The sequence below is a fragment of the Varanus komodoensis genome, unplaced genomic scaffold (assembly GCF_004798865.1).
Source record: "Varanus komodoensis strain SLA01 unplaced genomic scaffold, ASM479886v1 scaffold7_1, whole genome shotgun sequence".
Lineage (NCBI taxonomy): Eukaryota > Metazoa > Chordata > Lepidosauria > Squamata > Varanidae > Varanus > Varanus komodoensis.
This window is the reverse complement of record NW_025336479.1, coordinates 6,516,830-6,542,342: the sequence shown is the minus strand read 5'-3', so window position 1 is coordinate 6,542,342 and position 25,513 is coordinate 6,516,830. Positions and strand designations below refer to the sequence as shown.

At 40.8% G+C, this 25,513-nt stretch overlaps 1 protein-coding gene across 4 annotated transcripts in view; it reads right to left on the bottom strand.

Annotated features, from left to right (window-relative positions):
* The window catches only part of TBCD (tubulin folding cofactor D), a 165,535-nt gene that overhangs the window by 27,273 nt on the left and 112,749 nt on the right, over positions 1-25,513 (bottom strand). For all 4 annotated transcript variants that reach the window (XR_006416959.1, XM_044453694.1, XM_044453693.1 and 1 more), the window contains 12 exons: positions 24,847-24,927; positions 23,275-23,348; positions 19,423-19,540; positions 16,245-16,305; positions 15,458-15,480; positions 12,811-12,842; positions 11,241-11,303; positions 10,330-10,406; positions 8,976-9,057; positions 5,395-5,513; positions 3,132-3,223; positions 1,151-1,291 (listed from right to left, as the gene is read on the bottom strand). Coding sequence is in view for 3 of the 4 variants with exons in the window: in XM_044453694.1 (XP_044309629.1) it covers positions 1,151-1,291; positions 3,132-3,223; positions 5,395-5,513; positions 8,976-9,057; positions 10,330-10,406; positions 11,241-11,303; positions 12,811-12,842; positions 15,458-15,480; positions 16,245-16,305; positions 19,423-19,540; positions 23,275-23,348; positions 24,847-24,927 (963 nt within the window). In the remaining variant the exon portion in view is untranslated. The remainder of the gene's footprint in view (positions 1-1,150; positions 1,292-3,131; positions 3,224-5,394; positions 5,514-8,975; positions 9,058-10,329; positions 10,407-11,240; positions 11,304-12,810; positions 12,843-15,457; positions 15,481-16,244; positions 16,306-19,422; positions 19,541-23,274; positions 23,349-24,846; positions 24,928-25,513) is intronic.

The following is a 25,513-nucleotide window of genomic DNA, read 5'->3' as shown; positions in this document are numbered from 1 at the left end:
GTTTGTGTCAGACTATCATTTTAGGGTTTATAGATAGCTTAGATAGTAATAAATAATAGGTTTTTAAAAAATAAAAACACAAAAATGTCTATAAGAGGTAGGGAAAATTATGAGAAGGCAAGAGTGCACAACTGGTAAGTTGATACAACTGCTCCCTCTGCTGTCCAGTCACTAAAATGCGGCAGCGAGGCACCCCATCTATCCTTTGAGACAGAGCTAGATTTAATTCAGTGAGACACAAATAGAATAGGGGAAAAAAGAATGGCTTTTAAGCAGCATCTAATAAAATACTAGAAGTCCTCACAGGAGTAATTGCACTGGTATGACAGCAACTTCTGCCAATCCAGTGGTAGAAAAGCCAGCAATCTGTGATCACCTGACATATTTTGTATGAAATTTTCCTTTGCTGTATTTTCTGCTCACTCTCTTCTTTCTACAGGCTTTCCTTTGCTATCTGTGGAAATCTAAATGTTGATGAAGGGCTCTATAGTACTGTCCAAATGGATTACAAAACAAGACAGGTACAATGTGTTCTGTTGCAGCTATGTTGACCGTGAATAATTGGTTTTCATGTTTTTAAGTGAATACCCTTATTTACTTACTTACCTACTTACTTACTAGAATTATATCCCACCTTTTTTCTTTTTTAAAAAACTCAGAGTGGCTTAGATACTTCTACTTCTGCTGCTCTCAATCTTATCCCCACAGCAACAACCCTGTGAGGCAGCTTAAACTGACTGGCCCAAAGTCACCCAGTTGGCTCCATGGCTGAGCGGGGACCAGAACCCAGACTGCCTGAGTCCCAGTCCCACCCTCTTAACCACTACACCACACTGGGTCTCATGTTTTGTATTTAAAGACTACAAGACTGCAACACTGGTGGGGGGTACCACTGATCTCTTGACATAGATACGATTTAGCTTCATGTTATTAATCTTACCACTTTTTGAGCTTTTTTTTCACTCTTTGCAAAGCTCAAGCTGCACCATCCTATGTTGCTTCAGTAGTGCAGTGCCCTAATGCAATTGCAGTAATGCAACATTACTCCTGTTGATGTTTCACTGGGCCCATCCTCTAAATTGTACCCTCTTATGATCTTACACTGCTGACACAGAAGGAGAACATAATAAATAAGGACCAAAAAGCTTACCATGCCCCAACATCACCCCGACTATCTGTTGTATAATCATTCAGGCCATCCAGCAATACACTATATATCTGGGCAACATTATCTCTGCACACAAATTCAGTAGGTGGTCCTTCTTCTTTCACTCCTACTGTCAAACAAACTCTGCAAGAAGAATGTGAATTACACATACAGCCAAAATGGCCACTATATCCATATAAGTCTAGAATATATAAAATGTGCATAACAGCAAACAGAACTCAGTTTAATATGTTTATGAAAGGACTATTTTAGTTAACCGTAATGGATAGCAAACGCATCTTCTTCTGACATTAGTCTAAAACTGTGCCCTGTTGGAATCCATTGATCTGAGCTTGCAAATATGCATCACACAATCATTTCATGGAATCTTTTACTGGCCAATGGGGAAAGACGCACATAAATTATCCCACTGATTTTGTGTTCTCATAGCAAAGATCCTGTCGTAACTGATGGTCTGAGGACAGGCATATTGTCTGACTGGGAATTCAGTAGGGCTGCCCAGACTGCTCCTGTGTTCACACTGAGGAATTAGGTCAGAGTTAGCTCTGTATATACAAATACATACATTTGTAATACACAAATGTATATTTATATGGTTGTCTCATGTAATATACAAACTGTACTGACTCCTTATGTCATCTGATTTTCACCCAGTTAGGCTAAAAACCATGGCAGACCCTCCCCCCTTTGGACAGATGTAATACTGATGCTCCAGTACAGCTCAAGCAGTTCTCTCTACTTTCAAATTGCCATGGCAGCAGTGGGATTAAAACATCTGGATTTTGCCACAATTTATGGTTCAATATTTCTTACAGATCCTAAGATATCAAATGACCAGTCTCATTCTAAAGATGTAAAGTTGCATCACATATTTGTATAATGTAAAGCTCCCTTATACATTACAGCCATGTGTTACATAATCCCTGTAAACTTTTGACATTTCTAAATGTTACTGTTCAACTCTATGCTGTTAGTTACATCACACTCTTTTTTCAGCTATTCTACTCCTTGAAAGGGGCCACAAGCATACAAGTAAAGGGTGGGAAAAACTGGTTAAAACAGAGATGTTTGTTTGTTTGTTTAAAGCTTTTGTACCCCATCTACCACTGGCATCTCAGGATGGCTTACAATAAGAAACAAATAAAATAACAAAACACAGCATCCAGCAGTAAAAACCCCAGTTAAAACCAACTAAACATTAAAATAATAGGAAAATAAAAAGGTTTTCACCTGACGCCAAAAAGAATAAAGTGTCAGCACCAGGCAAACCTTTCTGGGGGAAAAAGGAACAGACATTTCTATACTGCCCATTGCCAAAGCTCACTGGGTGGTTCACAACATTTAAGTCACCCATCCAGATTTCAACCAGACCCAATCCTGCTTAGTTTCCAAGATTAGGCAGGAGCAGGTACTTCAGGCTATATGCAAAGGTATGACACAGGAGAGCTCTCTGGCACCTTCACAGGATGGGAAACTATGTGATGAAAGAATGAGGTAAAATACAGTACAGACAAATTCAACAGCACCCATTTACATAAATAAATGTAGATGGCTAGATACAGAAATGAAAACAAAATAAAGAAACGGAATTAATTTTTTTATTTCTACCTCTCCAAGTTACACTATTAAAAGCTTTATCTTTCTGGCACAGGCATTTTCATAACTCAAGTGCAGTATGTCTAGCCTGCAAATAAAACAATAAATACCTGCTTCACAGGAAGAACATCACCTTTTGATGAATGATCTTGGGAGAACTCCAAATACTATTTAGTTGTCCAAAGAAGATATGAAAACTACAGTTAAACACATCATAGTTCTACAAATGCAACTACCTGAGCAAAAATCTCCTTGGAAAGATATAGCCTTAATAACAAACTTAACACTTGTTTTACCTCAATGGCTGTTACTACTTCTGTATTTTACCAGAAAAAGGAAAATATAAAAAAGAAATGGTTAAACATACTTTGCAATGGCTTTTAGGGCATCTCTTCTGGATTCAGCAAAGCCCATGCCTTCAGGAGAAATCAAAGTGACTCTCTTCAGACCTTCTAAAACCTGGGCGGGGGGGGAAACAAAAACAAAACACCATACTAATATTGTATCAAGCTTGCTTGTGAAGTGTTATCTGAAAAACAATGCAATGTGAAGTGGGTGGAAGGCAGGAGTCACAGAAGATAAGTGATGGACATGGGAAAGATTCAGTACACACACAAACTTTGTGTACGGATGCAAAGACTGAACTGGAATTCCATGTCTGCAGCAAAATTATCTAGCTATAGCGAAAATTTATCATCTCTGTGTCAAGTTTAAGATACAGAGTTTATCTAATTCTGGGGCCATCAATATGTCCTTCTGAACCTTGCCCTCCTTAGTTCCAAGTAAGCAAGTGTGCCTTACTTACTTGTGAGTTGATATGATGGTCATGGTTATGGTTATTTCTTAGCAGATACAAAAAGCCTAGATGCTTGGGTTGCTTTTGGGAAATGCTGCTAACTGATTCTTCCAGCATGCTTCTGATCAGACATCCAGACACTTGTTTTGCTTACTTGGACTTGTGCTTACTTCCGACTAGACATACTTCCTACCATAAATTGGTACCAACAGCAGTATTCTGTACTGTTGATGTACCCCCCCCTTTTCCTTTTGCACCAGTGGGAGGGACCACTTGCACAGCTAGGATTTCACCCTGGAAAAGTAACCCTGGAAAAGAACAGACACACTGAATTCCAGATAGGACAAATCAGGGGAATGTTCTGCAAGTTCCACTGACCTGTCCCATTTCAAGTTGCTTACATAACTACAAAATCCCTGGTGCACAAGAGGTCACTCACACTGACTGGATTCACATGACACAACAAGCAACCACTGATTATCAAGAATTATTTGTCCTGTTGTCAAAACCTAGTTGTTGTGATTTACTATTGAGATTAATAATGCCTGAACACTATGGTAAGAAACACCATCTGTTATAGGGATTTCCCCTACCATAATTATTTGCATTGTCCAAACTCAGACAACCCAATCCACAGTGGGGAAGTCTGCAGAACAAGACAACCACATGGCAAGAGCAGCCACTGCCACTTTTGCCACATGGCTACTCAGAGAGCCTACCTGGCAGTCCTCTAACTTTCAGCAATGCCACACAGCTTATTGCCCCCTCTCCACATGTTTGAAAAGGATCTTCTGAGGTAGGAGTACGGGAAGCAACTGAGTGATGCCACCCCTTTTACCAAGGCTGTGCAGTGGATTGCTCTCCTCCCCATTGCACAGCCCATCCCTTTCTTTGCTTGAAAGAAAGCATCTCAGGCAGGAGCAGAGGAGCCAGCTGAGGAGAGTTGCCCCAGCAGCACTCAGCTGACTGGTCCCCCCTACTGCTGGCACCTGAGAAGCTTCCTTTCAGGCTGGAGCAGGGAAACAGCTGAGCAGTGCTGCCCTCAGCTGGGACACTGCCATCCAACTGACTGCTTTATTCCCTATTTTATATTACGTTTGTCATTCCTGATTTAGTCCTTTGCTTCTCCTAAGCATGAATATTTAAATTTGTATTTAAAAAATTGCATCTGTTCCTTGGTCACTTGCAACTGCTGGCCAAATGTAATGCAACGTGATCTTTTTAACTTATTCTGATACATCTAAGATTTCAATGGGCAATGTTTGTGCTTTTCCATGGCACAAAAATGTTAAAAGAGAAAACTACTCACTTATTATATGTATATCTTTTTTCCCTTTCTAATGAACTGAGACAGCTTACATACTTTTCCTCCTGCTCCCAATCTTATCCCAACAACCCTGTGCGGTAGATTGGCCTTAAGAGTTTGTGACTGGTCCAACATCACCCAGTGAGCTTCACTGCTGAGTGAGGACTAGAACCCAAATTGTCTCTTTCCTGCACTCTTCACCACTACACCCTGCTGTCTCTCCAACAATTATTAATTTGACCCCACTCATGTTGTTTTTTTCTTTCTCCAGCTAAATGTGTATAAACATGCTATGCTTATTAACATATGAAAGCATGATGTGAGTGCACCTTTACCCTTCCACGGTAGTTAATCTTAATTATTTATGGGAATCAAAGGAAACATGACAGAGTTCTGAACACACCAAACACCAACAGCAATATGATCCATTATCATATGCTGAATGAAGCAATCGAACATAACACAAAATATTTCTACAAGTGAATGCAAAACTTAACTGCCCAGCCCAAGGCCTGCATTCTAGCTCACCTCCTGGAGCTTGCCTTTTAAAAGACATTTAGGAAGGGCGCCCAAGGCTAGTGAAAAGCCACATCGAGTCATTTCCTCATGGCTTTGAAGGCCTGAAATGTATTGTTTCACCAGCTCATCTAAAAAATAAAACAGTTACAGTATCATTGCTTAGTATCATTGATTAGAACATGACTAAAAGTACAGGAATGTAAGACAGCTAGAACTGTCTTAGATCTAGAACTGTCTAGATATAAGCCAGCTAGAACTTTAAAATATTTGCACATGATTATTTTTTTTCCCCAGAAAGAGAGAAGATGTTGGTTTCCAAATACTATAAATGCTGTTTTATTCTTTCAAGAGATTTACTATGGAAATGCTTCCTTAGCCAAGCAGTACAATGTTCAGCAAGACCCACGTATCCACTGGCTCAGTTACTATTAACTCACTGAAAGTGTTTGCTATTATCCATGCTTTCAGGAATCTGCTGGGGGGGCTTGGAACTGATCTGTGTGGATATGGGGTCTTGCTGCACTTAAAAATGTGGCATAGGCGTATTCTTCAGAGTGACATCCTTTGCCCACTGGACTGAAGGAAGAGCTCTGCAGTATTAGTGGGCATAGATGGATATTTGCTCAAAATATGAGCAAAACAATTCTAGATATTTAGGCACATTTAAATACTTTTGGTTCCTTCTTTCTTAAATGGAATTGTATAGTTCGCCCTAGTAGACCAACACTTTCTTAACATGCTCCTTTCTGCTCCTATGAAGCAAAGACATTTAAAGAAACCTCTTCTTTTAAAAATTGCACATATTGTAATTAAAAGTTAAGGTAAGCAATGTGTTGAAGGAAAGCCTGTCTGTATGCTGCAGACAACTGTGTTTAATTAGAAATAGTAACTCTAACATTCAGCATTAAGTATGTCCCAAATAATGTGACTGCACCAGAAAACCCGTTTCCCATCAAAAGGGCTTAACTTCTTTAAAAGAGAAGACTGGAATGAAGTAGTAGAGCCAGGAGAGGGTAAAACATATGTGCAAGAGTATTTACCTTGGTTAAAAAACAGTTGGGGGACTACTGAACTTTTACTCTGACAGCAGAGTCACATGACCGCTGAGATCTTGCTGTCCACATTAGCTTTGTCCCAGTAGTAATCAAGCCATTGCTGCAACAACCTTGCTTGAAAACAAAGCATTTTATGCACATCTGCTTATCTAAATCCAAATGCTGTATAAGCTTGCATGTGGCAGCCACTGGGTATCCCTGGTTAGGTGCAGATGGGAGTCTCATATGCCATTTAAGAGAAACAGTGCATGTTCATTGCCCACATGAGGCAGCTCTTAGTTTCATAAGAAGCATCTCAAACAGGTCTTGAGTCTGCAGCACTACATTTTGAGGAGACTCTGTCTGATAACATACGAGCACCAATGTAGGTATTTTAGACATTTCTATAACAAGAGGCCTGAAGCAACAGAGGAACCTTATTCTAGGAATGGGTTAATTTACTTATAGTCAGTGTCAGTTCTGCAAGTGTTCACTGGATGACCTTAGTCCAAAAGCCAGCAGATGCATATTTAAATAAATAATGGCATAATGGTTGTTTAAATAATCTGTATTAATCTGAACATGAATTCATATTTGCACACATATTTCAAATTTATTTTTCACATCCCCCATTTCTAGCAAAGCAAAACTATGGTCCTTAGAAAGCATGTGGGGCACCATAGGATATTGCTGATCCCATCCTACAAGGCTGGAGGCAGAGCTCCAACCTTGAGATAACTGTGGATACCTAGTCTCTCTTTCCAAGACTGCAGAATGTTCCAAGATGGCTGCTCACCTGAGATTAATCTTGGGTTGAGGGTGGAGAAGAGAAGGAAAGGTTGTGCTAGATGCTGCACAAGGAGAAGAGAAGCTAAGTCTCCACCTAATCTGTGTGCCTCGCATGACCCCAATCCTGACAGCACATAGCAGCTAGACCAGTCCAGCAGTCCATTTGGCAAACACCAGCGCAAAGGAGGAGGACAAGTTTGTTAAAGTTTCTGTCATTCCTCCTACCATGTACAGGCTTTGCCAGCAGGACACTGAAAGGGTGGAGTGGTTCCTCCTTCTAAACAGCAGCAATCCTTTAGGATTGTGCTCTAAATATATTATTTCTCAAAATATGCATGCTACATGTCTAAATTATTGTATCCTACAAGAAACATTTTATATAATTCTGGTACATCTTTGAGCTAAGAAAGGCACCACCAAGTTCAAAGAAGTGCTTCAGCTATGGGTGGTATACAAAGGTAATAAACAAACAAACAAACAACTCTGAAGGGTGACTGTGCTCTGAGTCCAGAAACTGCAAATCAAATAAGTCTGTACTGGTATTTGAAAATGATGAATTCTTCAGGCTTCCCTACCTATGCATGTGTTTTGCAACAGCACCCATTTTGATTTCAGAGACATTTTGTTAACACAAGACACACAAAAGGTGGCAGCAAACTAACCAGGCGCTACATCTTGAAGTATCCAACAATGCCTATTGGGTTGTAAGATGGTAGGCACTCTTGCAAATGTAAGCATAACATGATACAATGCAACAGAAATAGTGGTTGAAAGCTAAAGCAAAAACTTGGAGGAAAGAACACTGCAACAAATTAAGACAAAAACAAAACTAAAAGTGCATGCAAGAGAGAGCATGAAATTATATATGGAACATAACATTTCAGAGAAATATGGTTCTGGCTAATCTGAGCATTTCTGCAGCAATGCTTGCCTCTTGATGATATAAGTCAGGTCTTCAGTCTATGGCCAAGTACCACAGCACCAAGCTCTGTAGGTTAACTACCATGCCTACATCCAAAAGTAAAACACATTTGCTACTCTTCTTGACAGGGAGCTGTGGTCATTTATCAGTTGGTGGGTTAAATTCTTCCATATTGGAGGAAAAGTACTTTGAATACTGCAATCCAGCTATAAATCTCATTGCATCCAAGTTTGCTTTCCTCTAGTTCACATTCCCACCCCAACTCCTATCATCTGTTGGGCAAGAAGAAAAGCACCACTTAGCTCAAGTGTACAGAGGGATGCCCTTGAATATTACCCAGTTAACAGTTGTTCGTTTATGGATCATACCTGATCTCAATATGTATAAAAGCCCTGATCTTTCTAATATGTTTGCATGGGCTATAGTTGTATTAAATCTGTCACTAGCTCAGTAGAGCTATTTAAAAGTCTCATATGCACAGTGTAGAAAGTTAAAAAGGGAGTGAAAGAGGCTCCCTGAGAAGTGCTCACATTGTTATTGCTTAATCCAAGCAGCAACTGGAAGTGATAATTTACTAAGAACATTACAAACAACTGTCCCACACATGTGTAAATCAGAATTTGTTCCTTTCTCCAAGGCATTTCTTTAGAAGAAAAAGCTTAATTTAATTGAGTGCATCTTAAAAGCTTGCGTAACTGGGCTGGCTTACTAGCCACTGAGAGGTTGCTAGACACAGAAAAGTTGATTTAGCTTAGGCTGGCATTGTTGTGCTAGATGTTTCTAGCAAGCCAGATGAACATGGGTTATCCCTGAGTGAAGGCAGAAACAACTTTGTGAATCATTACCTTGCTGAGCTGGATTTGCACCTCCTTCTTCTGTGCAGTAATATTCATTACACAGAGCAGCCAATGCAGAGACTGCCGACTCCTAAAAGAAAAGCAAGGTTCAAACATAGGGTCTATCCATTGAACTCTAGTGAGTAAAATTCTAAAGTTGTCCATTGTTGTCACAAACCACAGGCAGGCCATGAACATTGAATAATGTTACTTTCTTGGATCTTAGCATCATTTCTTTCTAAGGATTTGAAGATACCACAACTGATAGTTATTATTTATAAAACATTTTAATGGTCATCAGTATTACTTGAATGACTGAATTGCAGTTTGGAAGAATTAAGTTAGGGTCTAAATTTTTTTGATGTGTACTCAATTATTTGTTTCAATTTAACTCAATTTAACAAGGATCAATGCATTGTGTACAGAATGCGTCCCATACCTTTAAAAGAAAAAAAAAAAACCCTGATATTCACATTAACAAAGAGATCCATGAGTTAGGCATGAGTGCATTCCCCATGATGACATCACTGAGAATAGTCCATGAGGGGAAATGGAATCCTGAGCAAGATAAATTAACTTGCATGTGCTTGTATTACTGGCAGGCTCCTAAAAGTCTATAGTTCTTGATACAAGCTGTGGAGCTTGTTGGAGTTCCTTTTTATACAGGAAACAAAGGAAGTACCATTATATTTATTTAAACTGAGAAAACTATAACTTACAGGGGGAAAAAGTGTGGACGCCTCTGCATGGCACACTAGGCCATCCTGGGAATAAGTAATGCAGTGGTAGTGCACCAGACAGGCAAAAGGGCTTATTATGGGTTATTCTCCTGCTTGTGTCTCTTGCAGCAGAACAAGTCTTACCCCCTCCTTCCTGCTCCAATTGCTACCCATTTTTGTTTGCTACCAGTTTTTTTTTTTTTGGGGGGGGGGGAGGAATTTCATAACCTTAAAATGTATTTGAGATTATATATGGCCCCTGAAAACTACATAACTGTGCTCATATTTTTTTCTTTCAGAAGTGCCTAAGTGCACACATAGAACTGACCAATATGTGTAAGTTTTGCCTTGTCAAAGTCCTTGTAAGTTTCAGCTCTCAAAGGGGATTAAGTTCATCTGTCAGTAGGATGAATAGCAGGACTTAATATAAATGGATACTGTGAAGACAAGACCGTATACAGGCTTATTTGCACATAGTTGGGACACATAGTTAGGCAGTTGACCAGGGATCAAGTGCCCATGCTATATAGAAACCTTACAAATTTAAAACCTAACTTGAGAGCAACGGACAAAATATTACAACAGAAATTTTGATTTTGAAATGTTAATGAATAAAAACAAGCAAAAAACAGGTAAAAATATACTTTTATTTCTTGTCTTGCATTGCTTGAAACAAGATGGAGACTTCGTAAACTGTCATTTATCAGCCACTGCCAGCCATCTGGAGGGGAAGAAACATATCAGGTGGTATGCTAGTTACATAAAATTTAGCAAGGTTGTCATCCATTTGTCCTGCAATCTAGAACTTTTAAATAATCAGATCCAAATTGTAGTTCTAAGATCAATTACTGCTTGTTTCACACTGTAGTGCACATCTATGCCCATTTAAAACATGATCTTTCTTAGATGGTTTGAGTAGCATTTTTTTCTGAAATGACAATTGCTTTAAGGTATTGTATTATTACAACTTTGTTACAATTCTTTTAACTATCAAGTTACATACAAGATGCTCCCTTCCATTAAGTTCTAACATATAAAGTCAATGTGCACGGCTGAACTCTACACTGGATGCACAAGGGCTGTATATGTTTGAATGGATGTTAGTGTTGACTCATATATCCTTTATTAACTACCCCTAGCCTGTTGCCCTCCAGATGATTTGAGCTACAACTCCCATCAGCCTGACCCAGTATGGTTAATGGTCAGGATAGTGCAGGCTGCAGCACAATACATCTGGAGGGGGAGATGTTCATTTCCATAGCCACGTTTACCTCCATGTGCTGCATCCTTTTGACACTACTATTCCAAATTGAACAGAACATGGCAAATATAGTCACAGCTTCATGAAGCCAGCAACAGCAGGAGATAACAAAGTCTTGGGTGTATTAGAGGCATACTATAATCCACACAGTCCAAAGAATATTCTTTGTGAATGGAAATAAGAATTTCTACATGACTCACACTCCTGGCAAATGAAATCAACAGAACGGAGCATCTGAATGAAAGTATAATCTTTAACAGACAGATTGGATGCATTAAAGACATCATAACCTACCAATTACGGAATCTTCTCTAAATGGCATTTTTGAAAGTGATAACTTTTCAATCAAAGTGCAGACTGGAAAACAAAAAGGAATTGCTGAAAACAACAAAAGCCCAATCTTGTGGTCCACTAAATATGGTCCACTAAATTCAATGGTACTGGAACACCTTTAGTCACACACAGTTTCATAGGTCAAGTAATGTAATAGGATCAGTAATACAGATACTGCTGCCTAGAGAGCTACATTCTAGGATGAATGTATAGAACTATAGTAAGAACTATTGATTAGCACAATAAACATCATAAGAAATTGTGTAGCACAAGAGTAAGAACTGCTGATTGTCTAACATTATTGTGAGCCAAAATTACTCCCCTTGCCATACCAATTAAGCGTATACAAATGGTATATAGAAGTACCATACTTAGTACAACAGATTTCTGCATACGGTGCTGGTGAACATTCTTTGACTTGGAGACAACAGGGAATTTCCTACTCGTATAAAACTCCTTTTTCAAATGGCACACACTCCTTTTTCAAATGCACACAGTGTATATGTGACTAAATACCAAACAGGCCAGAAAATAAGCCCAAACTATTGTTTTGATGAATCGAGAAGTGAGGGCATGACAAGAAAAATTGGAAAAAAAATGTCAAGAGTGTGACCAGCATGTAGGTTTTACTTTTGTGGATGGTAAAAAGAGTTTTCACAGTATATTCCATGGCCCTCAAACTATGGCCCGCGGGCCAGATCTGGTCTGCCGTGCCCATTTATCCAGCCCACCTCGGAGGTTATGGACTTGCTCGGAGAAAACAATCTCCGAGCAAGCAAGCCTCCGCTGCGCCACGCACGTGCCTGCCACCACTTCCTCACCTCGCCACACCCAACGCCACCACTGCCTTGCCACGCACGCATCCACTGCCCTCACTGCGCGCGTGTCCACTGCCCCCACCCCCACCGGCCCACCCCCACCGCCGGCACCATCTCAACGGCCCGCACCCACCGCTGCCGCCTCTAACTGGCCCCCTGTTGAAAACGTTTGAGTACCCCTGGTATATCCTAACAGTATCCTAAGTGCTAAAGATGAGAAGCTTGTTGGTTTGTTAACAGGAAGTGAAAGGCTTGCCTTCAGAGCAAAAGCTAAATAAATTTGTATCATCTCATAAATGAATTCCTCTATATGCCCGGCCCTTTGTTCTGCATATGTAAGAGAAACTATTGGTTTAATGATCAATGCTAAAGCAGTACTAAAGAACACTGCAACTTTCAAATCTCCATGCTTTATCTGTGCATTTATTTGTTAGTCTGCTGTACATATTTGGCTTAAGAAGTTATGTTAGGGAGAATAAATGAGGGAAACATGATTTAAGGAAGATTATGACATTTGGTACAAATTGAAAGAAAGCTTGGCCATATGCCTAGTGAACTAATAGACTAGCCAAGCTTCAGAATCTCAGTCTCTCTAAAGCATGCTTGCTAATACCAAGTACTCAAAAAGCAAAGAATGCAAAACAGCTCAACACACTATGTAATAAAGATACAGTTTAAAAATAGGAGCAGAAAATATGTGCCATGTAACATACCAGCTGGTCTCATTAGTTCTCCACCTAATCCTCTGTAATGAAAAAGGAAAACTGCTGATTGAAGAGATAAAATACCTATCTATATTTCAGATAACACAAAAAATAAAAGAAAGGTGATGCACAAGTCTAAAACGCCATGTCTTGCCAAAATTCAAAAGTACAAATCCATCCAGGCTTGCATCTGCTTGTACTGCTAAGCCATATATTCTGCTCCTTCTTTTGCATGAGAAGTAAAATAAATTAGCCATTTGGTCACAGCTTCCTGTGTCAAGTGAGCCTGGCAGTATAGTTAATGTGCTTGCAAAAAAGCAAGGTTTAAAGAGAGGAAATATCACAAGAGCTATGCTTTATTGTGGCACCTTAGTTTGCTTACCTATTCCTGTAGGGGAGCACTAATTAGGCTACATGCACATCATGGGTTATTAAGCTAGGATTAATGATTTACAGGTGACTTTTGAACACAATGTTAAAAAGACATACCACTGAAAGTGTGGTGGGATGAGAAAGTGCCTGCCTTAATATGCTTAGATTGCATCTCTTTTTCTAGATTCAGAAGCATGTGTGGATATTGTTCCAGTTTTTCCAGCCAGCCATGATACACAACCACCTGTGTCACTGAGTAAATTACTGTTAGATTGAATGTCTTGTAGGTTATTACATGACATACTTAGACTATGGAATATGCTTCTTCAGGATATGGCTTCTCATTAAACCATTTAAAAGAGGATTGGATAAATTTGTGGAGAATGAGGCTATCAATGGTTACTAGTCATGATGGCTACATGCAACCTCTAGGATCAGTCACACCACATGTCTAAATACCAGGGCTAAAGAAGAAAAGCAGAAGAGAACTGCCTTTATTTATTTATTTCTATACAGCCCCACAACCAAAGCTCTCTGGAAGGTTTACGCAATCATGTCCTGCTTGTGGCTTTCCACAAGCATCTGGATGGCCACTGTGCAAATCAAGATGCTTGAATAGGTATGTCTGGTTTCATCCATAAGGGCTGGTATTACATTCTTAAATTCAAAGAGGATATAAGGAGAGTGAATGATGAGTAGAAGCAAAGCATAAAGGGAATGGAGAGAAAGGGGGCAACAAAGCTGGAATGTAAGAGACCTGTAGGTAGGGGGTAAGGAAGAAGAGAAATACTTATGATATTGAGTGCAGAGCTCATTTGAAAAATGAACCTCCTTCAAGGTGAAGCAAAACTAGAAGGGCCATAGAAGGGGGGGGGAGGGGGGGAGGGGCCAACCTGCTGGCTAGTTACCTCCAGCCAGTTCTTTCCTCCCCATCTCCCCTCACATGCAAGATAGGCATGGCTACAGCAACACAATGCTTGCCCTTTCAGAATGAGCATATGGGAATGCTCTGTAAACAGAAGAAAGGCAATTACACAAAATATATATGTGGTACAAAGTGATGGAAGGCTGGCTTAATTTAAATCAAACCACCCTAATATGAAGTAAAATTCTCAGTACTGCACTAAATGCCAGTTCTCAGAAATCTTTATGAGAAACTATGATAATTTAAGTAGTATAAAACTGGAACAAATTTGTAGCACAGGTATACCCCTCAAGCAGGCAAAGCAGGAATAGCAGCTATCATTAACATGTAAAATCTTGTACATGAACCTCCAGTTTGAATTACAGACGAATATTATACTTAGCAATTTGCACAAAGGAAGTACAGAAGCTTCAGCTACTTCAGATTCAGCAGCTAGGATTCTCACAGGTTTGAGCAGGGAAGCTTGTATAACACTAGTTCTGAAGGCACAATATTGGTGGCCTGTTCCCTTCTGACCTCAATTCAAGGTGCTGGTGCTTACCTTTAAAGTCAAGTCCATAACACTAAGTTTTCAATTTGCTCAACTTATATACAAAACGTTGCAAAACAAAGTGTCAGAACCGTGTTGAGAAGCAAAAATGTCAGAAGATCAGCATTTATAAATAAAGGCTTTATGAAAAATCTAGAAGGGGCATGGCTAACAGCAATCTTAAAATATCACAAGGAAATCTTAAGAACATATTCAATTAAGTCTTCCTGCAGATGGAGCAGCTTCTTTTACTGGAGTATAGAGGAAGTGATTCTGCCTGCAGACCTTAAAACACTGGGACACAGGGGGGCTGAACTGAGGAATGAGAGGAGGCTAAAGTTGTGAGACTGAGAACCACTCATGGAAAGCTGGATTTCACCCTTTGTTATTTCATAGATAAATGTTATGCTGTCTACTATACAACAAGATAACATTGAGATGCTGTGAAATGTAAATTTTATCTTGCCTAGAATGGCAATATAACTTCAGTAGCCATGGTCTCACTTGCCTGTTAAATATTTCTGTGTTACTAGAAAGCTTATACAGTGCCCTATGAGACACTGCCACACTTTGCTCAGGGTAGTAATCATATTTAAGAAATGTTAACATCACTTCTAACAAACTAAACTGCTTTAGTAGAGCTATCTCACACAGCATATCCTACTATGGCTACATGCCAACTAAGCTTGTCATACACATAAATGAGTCAACATGATTCTGTATAACTCTTCTACTTGAAACTGTGCATTTTCACACATTACTTATTTTGTATTTCAAGAAACTTTTATTATTAAGAAATGAAATAATCTGCTTAGTATTAATTTTCTTACCTATACAACTGACGATGGCAAAGCTGTAAGAGAAAAGATACTAGATTTTCCAAGAAGAATTTTTATTAAATTTAGTATTTCTCAAAGTGTAGGTTGTGACCACAGGTGGGTCCCACTATGTTTCTTTGTGATTACACAATGAAGAGCCTTTTCCCCACTTCCAGGGGCTTTGTTTGTTTGACCATTGGCCATTACCTTTGTCTGGCCATTACAATAATATTATAGTTTCATATTAATAGTGATGATTTATACCATTACTCCCTAAGAACCTCTTGCAATAGATTTCATGTTCCAATCCTTTTTTAACTGTAATTTTCTATGTGTTCATGTTTCTAATCCTACATTTAGAAGCCATCCCCATCCCTAATTCATACATTCTTCCATGTAGTTATTAATACAAAGCCTATAATGTTAACATCACTTAATCTATCTCCTGTAAGCATTACTGTGGTTAGTTTGGCCACCCATGAAGGTTCTCATATGATTGGATTGTAAGATTCTTGGGGGCAGAAGCTTCTTTATGTTATTTTGTGCCAGTAATATTATGAAATAATGATAAATTAGCTTTGTGCTATTGTGAAAACTCTAGTTCTAATTATTATTGAGGTTTTATGATATATTAGCTACTATAGATTGTGAGAGTCCCAGAATCATATGAGTTCAGGAAAGCTACATGGGTAGAGACATGGCCTATAACACCAGTTCCATAAGCTTAAATATTAATACAAAAACTACTCCCATTTATATAGCACAAGGCAAGCTTGCCACAGATATAATTTTTACCAACCTCCACATGAATCTGTTTCAGTCCGTTCAAGATGTTTTCATCCAAATATGATGTAATGGATCTATAAAGATAAAAGGATTTTAAGTCAACATAGTATGTATAGGAGCCTTTCTGAAAGTTTAACTAAATTCATAACGAAACAAAGAGAACCTGAAAATACCAATAATATACTTTTCCACAAATATTTGCAATTATGGCCAATCAAGTATCCAATGAAATCTTACCATCAAAATGCATGTTGAAAAACAATTGAACATTTGACATTTAAGATGTCAAAGGTTGTTGTTTTAACAGTAAGGAAATGATTCCATAGCCTCTAGACAGTGGGTGGGTTCACACGTAATGACAAGCCATGGTGGAAACCACACAGGCATGTCTTGTATACATTTAAACCTAGCATCCATGGTGAAGTGAGGTACATTTGTTTTCCATGAAACCTTGTGGAGAAACACAAGGCTTGTTATAAGGTTTCCATGTGTCTGAGCCCAATCACAATGTTTCCTTGAAATTTCCATGTTTCAGCCATAAGCTTTGTGGCTAGGGTGACCATGGCTGCACCAGATACTTCAGTCTGCATTTTCTACCATCTTGTTCTATAGCAACTGCTATATTGAAACCTGTCACAATATGATTGGCCGCCTGGTGCTTCTTTTTTCCTACTTCTGCCTGCTAATTTCCTGATGCTGAACCACAGCTTTGGAATCTCACTGGGGCATCATGGTGAGCTGTCTCCAGCAGCAGTGACCATGGAGACAGAACTGGTTGGCACTCCAGCAAGGTCTCTGCACTTTACTGGAGCAGTGTTCAGAAATGGAAGAGTGCTCATGCCAGCAGTCTCTTCCTGTGAAGGTTGCCTTATACATGAGCAACATATGGGCTGGGAACAGGCATCGCCAGTGTGACTGCCATGAGAAACTTGAGTCTTCTGCCTCCCAGTCTCTCCTTTGCTACCGACAATCCTCAGGACTCTCAGCAAGCGTTGCTCTCCCCTACTTAACCCCACCACTGCGAGGACAACACTGTCCTAGCAGCCTGCCAGAAAACTTTCCATGGCAGAGGCCCACACAGGCACCCTCAGCAAAGTCTTCCTGTCAGGATGCACTACCTCCATCCCTGGCATGGGTGCCCACACTAATGCCCTCTGTGTGTCTGGGGTAGGCAGCTCTGTGGCAGCATGTACAAGCCCTGCATATGGGGAAGCTTGCAGGAGGGGAGGTGGGTGAGGCAGGTGTGTGGATGGGTATGCCTGCACACTGGCACTGAGTGTGGCAGCATAGGAGAATGCTCCTGTAGTGGTGTTTTAGAGCAACAGTGCTACTCTGGGTGGGTAGGCTGTTGCTCCCAGAGAAGCAGGCACCTCCCTCCCCCAAAAAAGCAAGCATCTGGTTGAGTTCACACCCACAGGAGCATGTGGGCCAATGAGAGAGAGACAGGCACCATTTAGAAGGAAGATGGAGAAGCATGGAAACCACTCATGCATGAAAACAAAGTGCCTGTCTGAACCCAAGACACAAGGTGAAATACCATACCATGTGATAACCATACAGCATGTAAACATGTCCACTGTCTGAAGGTCCACAGGGTAGGTTGGATTCTCAGATCCAAGGTCAGAGGCAACACCTCAACCTCAGAGCTGAGAAATGGAGCTCCTATCCCCTTCCTTTGTTTCTTCACAGCTGAACAGAAAGAACTGCACCAGCTGATTTCCAAGGTCAGGAAGCAATCTCAGAGGGGAGGAGAAAGGGGAGTTCTGGGGGCTGTGGACAGAAAAGACTAAAACATCCAGAATATGAGATATTCTGAAGCTGCTCCAGCTTCCTTCCCTTCTCTTTTGAGATTTTGTTACTAGAAAAATGCAGAACAGGAGTGAGGAGGTGAAGATTGCATTCTGCAATTAACAAGTATAAGACTCTGAATTTGGGGGCTTATGCTCATCTTCACAGGCTTGTGCCCTAAATATTTCTTTAATTTACTCTATATAGTGAAACACTGAAAAACAGCAGCTCTAATTCCATTTTGTATGTTTTTCCACAGTGGTTTTTTTTTACTCTCTTGCAAAAAGAGAAAGTTTTTGCTAGCATATGTTAATATTTATGGTAATTTAATGTTCCTTTGTAAGACATACAGGAATACAAAAGTATGTTAAGATACAAGGAAGACATATCTCCAAAGCCTATAAAAGAAAATCCTTGCTATGACAGTTGCAGAAAAACAACCCAAAAGCAACTCTCTCTCACCTTAATTTGGTATTCCAGACAGCTCCACTGAAGTGGCCACTCAGCTCTGAAGACCAGTGAATTTTACTAACATATTTTGCAGATGTTGGACAACTTACTTAGCCCAGATTCATTTCTGTTCCACCTATCCCTGCTCCAGATTATTCCATGTCATGACTGGAATTCTGAAAATTGTCCTCTCACAATCTGGAAAATAATAAATACTGACAGTGGGAGATTGCTGAAAAGCAATTCCATGTCCTCCCTCTCAAGAAACTAAATCCTTGAACTGTGTGGTCTTTCTACCTGGTACAAGCTATATTTTCTTTAAATCAGAAGGCCAATGGACTACTCTCTACAGAGTTCTACTGAAAGAATCACTGGGTTTTAATGTCAAATGATCCCTAGCTCTAACCCTCAATCAAGTTTAACAAAAATATCAGGAACAGAAGTGGGCATTAGAAAAGTAGACTTTTGTTTTTCAAGGCTTTTGATTGGGGTCACAAAGTTATCATACCCAACTACTGTAATTCTATAGAGCTTCAGTGATTACTTTGGCACATCGGGCATTTTTCTTTTATTAAGAATGAACAAAAGAACTGTAATAAGCAAGAAGCTGAATTTTGGGGATTCTTTAGATGAGGCACCTTATGACCATGGCATAAAAAGATGAGTCAATAGGATTACTCGTATATAAATTATGATTCACAATATTCATCTGGAGTACTAACATTACCCCAAATGTGGGATAAAGGTTATGTAAAACAACACCTGAGGTGTCTGACCACAACACACACTTTTCTAATGAAAGAAAAACAAAAGAAAACATTTGCAACATTGGTGAAAACCAATTTTTCATGAAATTTTAGTTTATCATTCTTAAGACTTCCTGATTACAGTGAAAACAATTCAGCAGGTTAAATATAAAAAATACATACAGATACTTAATGTTATCCTTTTACCTGTTATTCTCTTCGGCTAGTTTACACAAAGCATGGGTGATCTCAGCACAGGCCAGAATTGCTCCATGGCGAGTGTGAAGATCTGTGCCAACTGCCAGGGGCAGCAGTTTTGGTAAAACTGCAAGAGAGTCAACAGATTAAATTAATACAGAAATACATCTGTCAACCACAGATTTTGGAGAGAGGGCACTTTTTCCCCAGATAAATGCTTAAAAAGGAGGGGGGTAAGGCTGAAGTGCTGCCAGGATATTTTGTATCAAAGCAGAGCCTTACTCTTCCTTCACCTGCCACTCAGAAACTTTCAGTTATAAAGTTGGCTTTCAACCTTAGAACTGCAGGCAAGATGGTCCTTTCTACTGCAAAAACAGACTGAGACCACAACTGTGTTTCTGAAGTCACAGCTGAAACCCTGACCTCTTCTGGGCCATCTCGACACCATCTAGCAGCCATACCCAAGGTTGCTTTCATACAATATGCTACAATGCTCCCTCACTAGCCCCACTACAACCAGTACTAGGAGAAATGAGTGTCACTGCTCATCCATGTAATGGGGCAGGCCAGCACAGCTCTCAGGTAAGAGCCTGAGTGACCTTGAACATGCCTGCAGGTTGCAATCTGCCTTTCTTCTTTATGGTCTCTGTCCATCATACATATGTGAAGGACAGAGGGGTGCTGTTTTCACAGCAGGACAAAGGAGAGGACTGCCCTGCTGAAGGAGCAGTCTGCCCTCACACAGACATCCAGCTGGTAATGGACAAACATCAAGAGAGAAGACCATATGGCAGCTCTGCAGATGTCCTGCACAGGGATATCAGAGAGGATGGCCATGGCCAGTGTTTGTGTGGAGTGGGCTCTTGGTTGCGTGGTGAGGTGAAGGCCTGTCATCTCACATGTGAGGCAGATTGAGCTGGAGACTCAATTGGACGGTCTCTGTGGGAAGTGCGGGTCTCTTTTTCTTGTCCACTGTAGGAGGAAAAGAGATCTGGATTTGTGGAAGTAGAGGGCCCTCCTGACATCAAGCAGGTACAGGATAGATTCTACTGGGGTAGATGGAGCTGTGAAGAAGGGAGGGAGGAGAATGTCTCGACTGAAGTGGAACAGTGAGATGACCTTGGGCAGGAAGGCTGGGTCTGGGCAGAGGACAGCCTAGTCCCTCTGGAAGGTCAGGTATGGCAGGCCCACTTGGAGGGCACAGAGTTTGCTGGCACAATGGGCCAATGTGATGGCCACTAGGAAGGTCATCTTCCAGGATAGCAGATGTAATCCATGTGGCCAAGAGTCCAAAAGGTCTTTAACTGAGGATGTGTAGCACCACTGATATACTCCATGGTGAAGTGTAGGGTCAGGCAAAGTTGTGAAGTCCCTTCAGGAATCCAAGCGACTGACGCTCACACTACTGCTGGGTGGAAGAAGGAGATGGCTGCCAAGGACATTCTAATGGAGAAGGTGCTCATGCTATTATGGAGCCAGGTCTGCAAGAAGTGTATGATCTGATGGATGGTGGCCCGCTGTGGATGGAACCCTTTCTGGTGTCCGAAAGCTGCAAAGGCATTCCACTTTGCCGAACAGATCCTTGTTGTGGATGGCTTCCGGGTCATGTTCAATATAGTGGACACTTCCAGCAGCAGGGGCTCCCCCTCCACAATGGAGTGCTATCCTCCAGGTGATAAGGCACAGGGCCCCAACATCTGGGTCAACATCAGCCCCAGTCCTGTGAGAAGAGATTGTGGCAATGTGAGAGACGGGTGAAGTTCTTCTGGGAGATCTGAAGGAGTCAAGGGAACCATGGCTTTGATGTCAGACAGAGATAGAAGCTTGGTCAGAGACAGGAATAGTCTTAGTAGCTCACTGTACTTCATTATTTTTAGCACCTGTGTAAACAGTAGTATCAAAACTATTCTATTCATCGTATCTTTTAACTATGTAGAATGCTGGACGGTTGTTGCTGGCTAGCACTGCCCTGGGGTTGGTGGCACTTGGCATTGATGTCTTAGCATCAGGGGGTCTCGATACTGACACTCAGCATCAACACAGTCTTGATGCCTGGTGTCAACTCGGTATCAAGGAGTGCAGTCACTGTTAGGAGTTTCAGAGTGGAAGCACACTGGGGAGCAATTAGATAAGGAGAGAGCAGGATCATTCTGGTGCCCCCTGGTCTCTGAGTGCAGTGCTGAGCCTATCATGGTCAGGTGCTCTGGTGCCAAGCTGTTCTCTCGGGCTGGCGTTGTTGACCTCCTGGGAGTGTCCAGGAAGCATCACAGAGGTAAGCTGGGCATTGGGATCTGCACCCAAGAACATGAGTGCCTGGGTGCCATAGGTCAGGGCAAGCGGTGGTACAGCAGTGCAGATTCCCAGTTCTTCTCCCTGAGTGGCAGCAGGGACCTCCCTAATTTCCAGGGATTAGGAGCAGTGGGTGCATGGTGGGGACATGATGGTCATAGGCCACTGATTGGGACTCACGTACTGCCTCTTCTTTTGGCTAGGCGTGGCATCTTTTTCAAGCATTTTACCACTTTTCTGGCCATGTGGTTGCTGGGTCAGCGGCCTCGTTGCAGTTACCACACATCAACTGGGTGAATCTATCACCACCAAAGAAGCAGGGGGTTCCCATCATTTCTTGGAAGAGTCCACGACTTGCAGGGCCTTCTTCCAAAGTTTGGCTTGAGCTGATCAGCCTGGTGCTTCCAGGATTGCTTCCTGAAGACCTGGCAGTGAACACAGGCCTCCAGGAAATGTCCCTCTCCAAGCACAGGAGGCAAAGAGAATGGCTACTGAATGGAGGTGGCTTGCTGCTGCAAGCGGTACATTTCCTAAAGACCATTGCAGAAGGTGGGAAAGGTGGAAAGAAGGAAAAAATGGTAGAGAGAGGCATGAGCAAGTCAGGAGCAAGTACAAGGAGCAATGGGTACGAAAGTGGGTAGGAAATATATATTTTTTAAAGTAAAGATTAAAAACGGGGTGTTGAAGAGAGGTGGAGAGAGGTTTGATTTAGGCAAAGGAGAGAGAAAAGAACACTACATACTTCACTATATAGATGAAGAGAATGAGGTGATTCCTGATCTGGGCACGATGGTAGTCAAAAAGGAGCTGAGGAGATGGGTGGGAGCCTCTCCCCATGCTTCCTAGGAACAGGAAGGAGAGGGGCTTCCTGGCAATAGGCTCTGTGCAGGTGCCCTTGCAGAGCAAAGGCTCTGTGCAGGTGCAGGTGCATATGCTGTTCATCCTATGTGATGAACAGAGACTATGAAGAAGAGCCAGAAACACCTTTGCAGGCACTTGTAGAGAACTCCTGAACAGCAATTATATAGTGTAGCTGGAGGCCCTGGAGACCAGCATAAAGGGATTCGCTGTATTGCTCTTAGCCACAGCAACACGAGCTGTCCTGGTGAATCCCTTGTGCTCCAGTTTCCTACATCATCTTGCCTGAATCCTCATTTCTGCCTACCTGCTCTGCCTGTCTTGCTTGCCTGCCTACCTGACTCTGGCCCAGCTCCAGTCTGTTTTTGCTTTTGTCCTTGTCTCCAGCCTGACCCTGTCTTCCCAGGTATCTGCACCCATCCTCCCTGACCTTGCCTGCTCCAGAATGTTATTGTCCTTCCAGAACTTGACCTTTGACTGTACTTTTGGGACTGTGAAATCCTGACTGGGTTGCTGAATCTATTGACTCCCTGGCTTTGTACTGTTACACAAACATGTCTCTTGCTTCTGGCCCTTTGATTCAGTTGCAGGTCTCTAACTTGCACCTGTGCCCTGCCTGCTACCTCACATGTGAACCTTACACACATGATCAATGGCTGGTTTCTTATTGCACTAGCACCAGGGATTTTAGAGCACAAGTTTGAGTCTACTCACCCTTATTTCTCATATATTCAGGAGCTTGTGCTGTGAGATTATGAAGGGCTTTGGCTGTAAATTCCCGAATTGCACTGGAATGTAGATAAAAAGGAGTGTGACTGTTTATTTCATGAATGTAAATCCCACCGCTCAGTGTAAAAACAATTCCAGTATTTCAAAATAAATTGTTAACTGAAGCAGTTTTTTAAAATAAATTGGTGTTGCTAGGTTTCCTTGGAAATTAAAGCATTCGAAGTTATGAAGATTTTCAACAGATTAGGGCTTTTCATACTTCATAAGGCTAATCACAGATTAGCCAGGAAGCTTTTAGCAATTTTAATGCCTACAAATTCAGTACATACAAAGACATCAGCTTGGAATGGTGAAACTAGAATAAAACAAAAACAAAACCTCAGTTACTTGTGGGTGTATATAATTGGTGATCCCAAAGAAATGGCTAATTAGATATCATCCATAGTGGCATGACTTGTAAATCTCAGGCGTTTAAGTTAAAAAGTTATGTTTATTGCTGTTTGTGACACTGAAGCAGGAAAGCAACCTAGAACTTTCTACATTTTACAGCCATGGTTGCAATCATGTAGTTTTGCATTATGGTTTTCTCAGACCTAGCACTTTCCAAAACTCATGACAAGCAGGTAGGACAGACAATAAGAACACAGCATACAGATATAAAAGGCAGTAAATATGTATTCATCTAGGAAAGCAGTACCAAAAGGCTCATCCAGAACATGGCCAGGGATCCCCTGACACCAATAAAAGTTGCATCATCAAAATTATGAATTGTGTACATTTTAATATTCAGGCTGGAAGTCAACTTAACCAATATAGTATTATACAAAAAATTTTGTTCACAAGTATATAGCATCTTACTATAACAACTGTCATAGCTACTATAGTTATATATTAAGTTAATATATAACTGATAACTCTCATGTGGAAAGAAAAAGAAAAATTAAGCAGATTAAAAAACAAAATTGGGATACTGAGGAACTTATTTTGCATACAGAAGTGCTTTCTGCCAAACCATAAGTATGCATTAACTTTGCTCTCCCTTCTTCTTTCTCAGTCTTCAAAGGAGGATCAGAGGGTTCTGCTTCATATTTTAAGCTAACTGCATTTCTCCAGATGTCCACATTTGGGAAACTATGGTTTGTAATAAACAATGAACGGAGAACAAGCCGTGATCTCAAACACATCTCCTCATAGATACAACAGAGAGGGATGCAGAGAACATAAGCAAAATACGTATCATTGTCCATATAGCAGAAAATCATGGTTTCCTATCACATCTGAACTGAGTTTGTATGCTCATCTCACTTTCTGAAATGTAACAATAAAGGCATAACTTTTAGAATCAAAAGAAGAACGTATTTATATTACCAATTCAAGCATACGTATTTCATAATTATTTTGCCAGGACACCTAATTTGAATGAGATCTCTAGAAAGAATTTTAAGTCAACTTAATATAGATTAACATTAAAATGAAACTGCTCCTAGTAATTTAAAGAATTGTGATATTGTAGGATCCAAGTACTGAATTCCCAGAAACTAACAGAATTGAACATACCTATCCCAGTGGTTGATCTTCATGCTAACAAGGTGATCAATGATTGGCTGCGTATACTCAGGAAACCCAGCAATATATACACTGAGGAGATGGAAAAGATGAATATAAATCATAAAGAAAAGTTACTGCAAAAGAGATTTCAAAAAATTGAACAACCTTATTCAAAAAGGAAACACAGATGCTTTCTTCCCATTTACTGTCAGGTTGACAGCCCCAAACCATCCAATGAGTAGGATACGTAGTTTCAAACAAGGAGAACTGTATGTCAACCACTTACTGATGACATTTAGAAGACTTCTCCCAGCAGCTTCATGTAGATGTTAGACAGAATAGAAGATGAGATGGAATACTGTGGTACTGAAAAGCCAAAGGCCATGAGAGAGAGCAAAAGTCCCTGAGAACTACCACTGAATTTGCTCCACCAGAAAGGATAGGAGCCACCACAGTATGATAGCTCCCAAGCCCTTTCTAGCAAAGAAAAATCAATAAAGAAGAATACCACAATTAACTGTATCAGAGGTCACTGTGATGTCCAGCAGAACCAACAGGGTCACACTCCCCTGCTTCATCCACATCCCAGAGCAGAAGCCAAAGTGAAATTGTGCCATAACCCAGTCTTTTGCCATTTCAGGGCACAGCAGCTGGGTGTAGCATGTCTCAGTGAAAG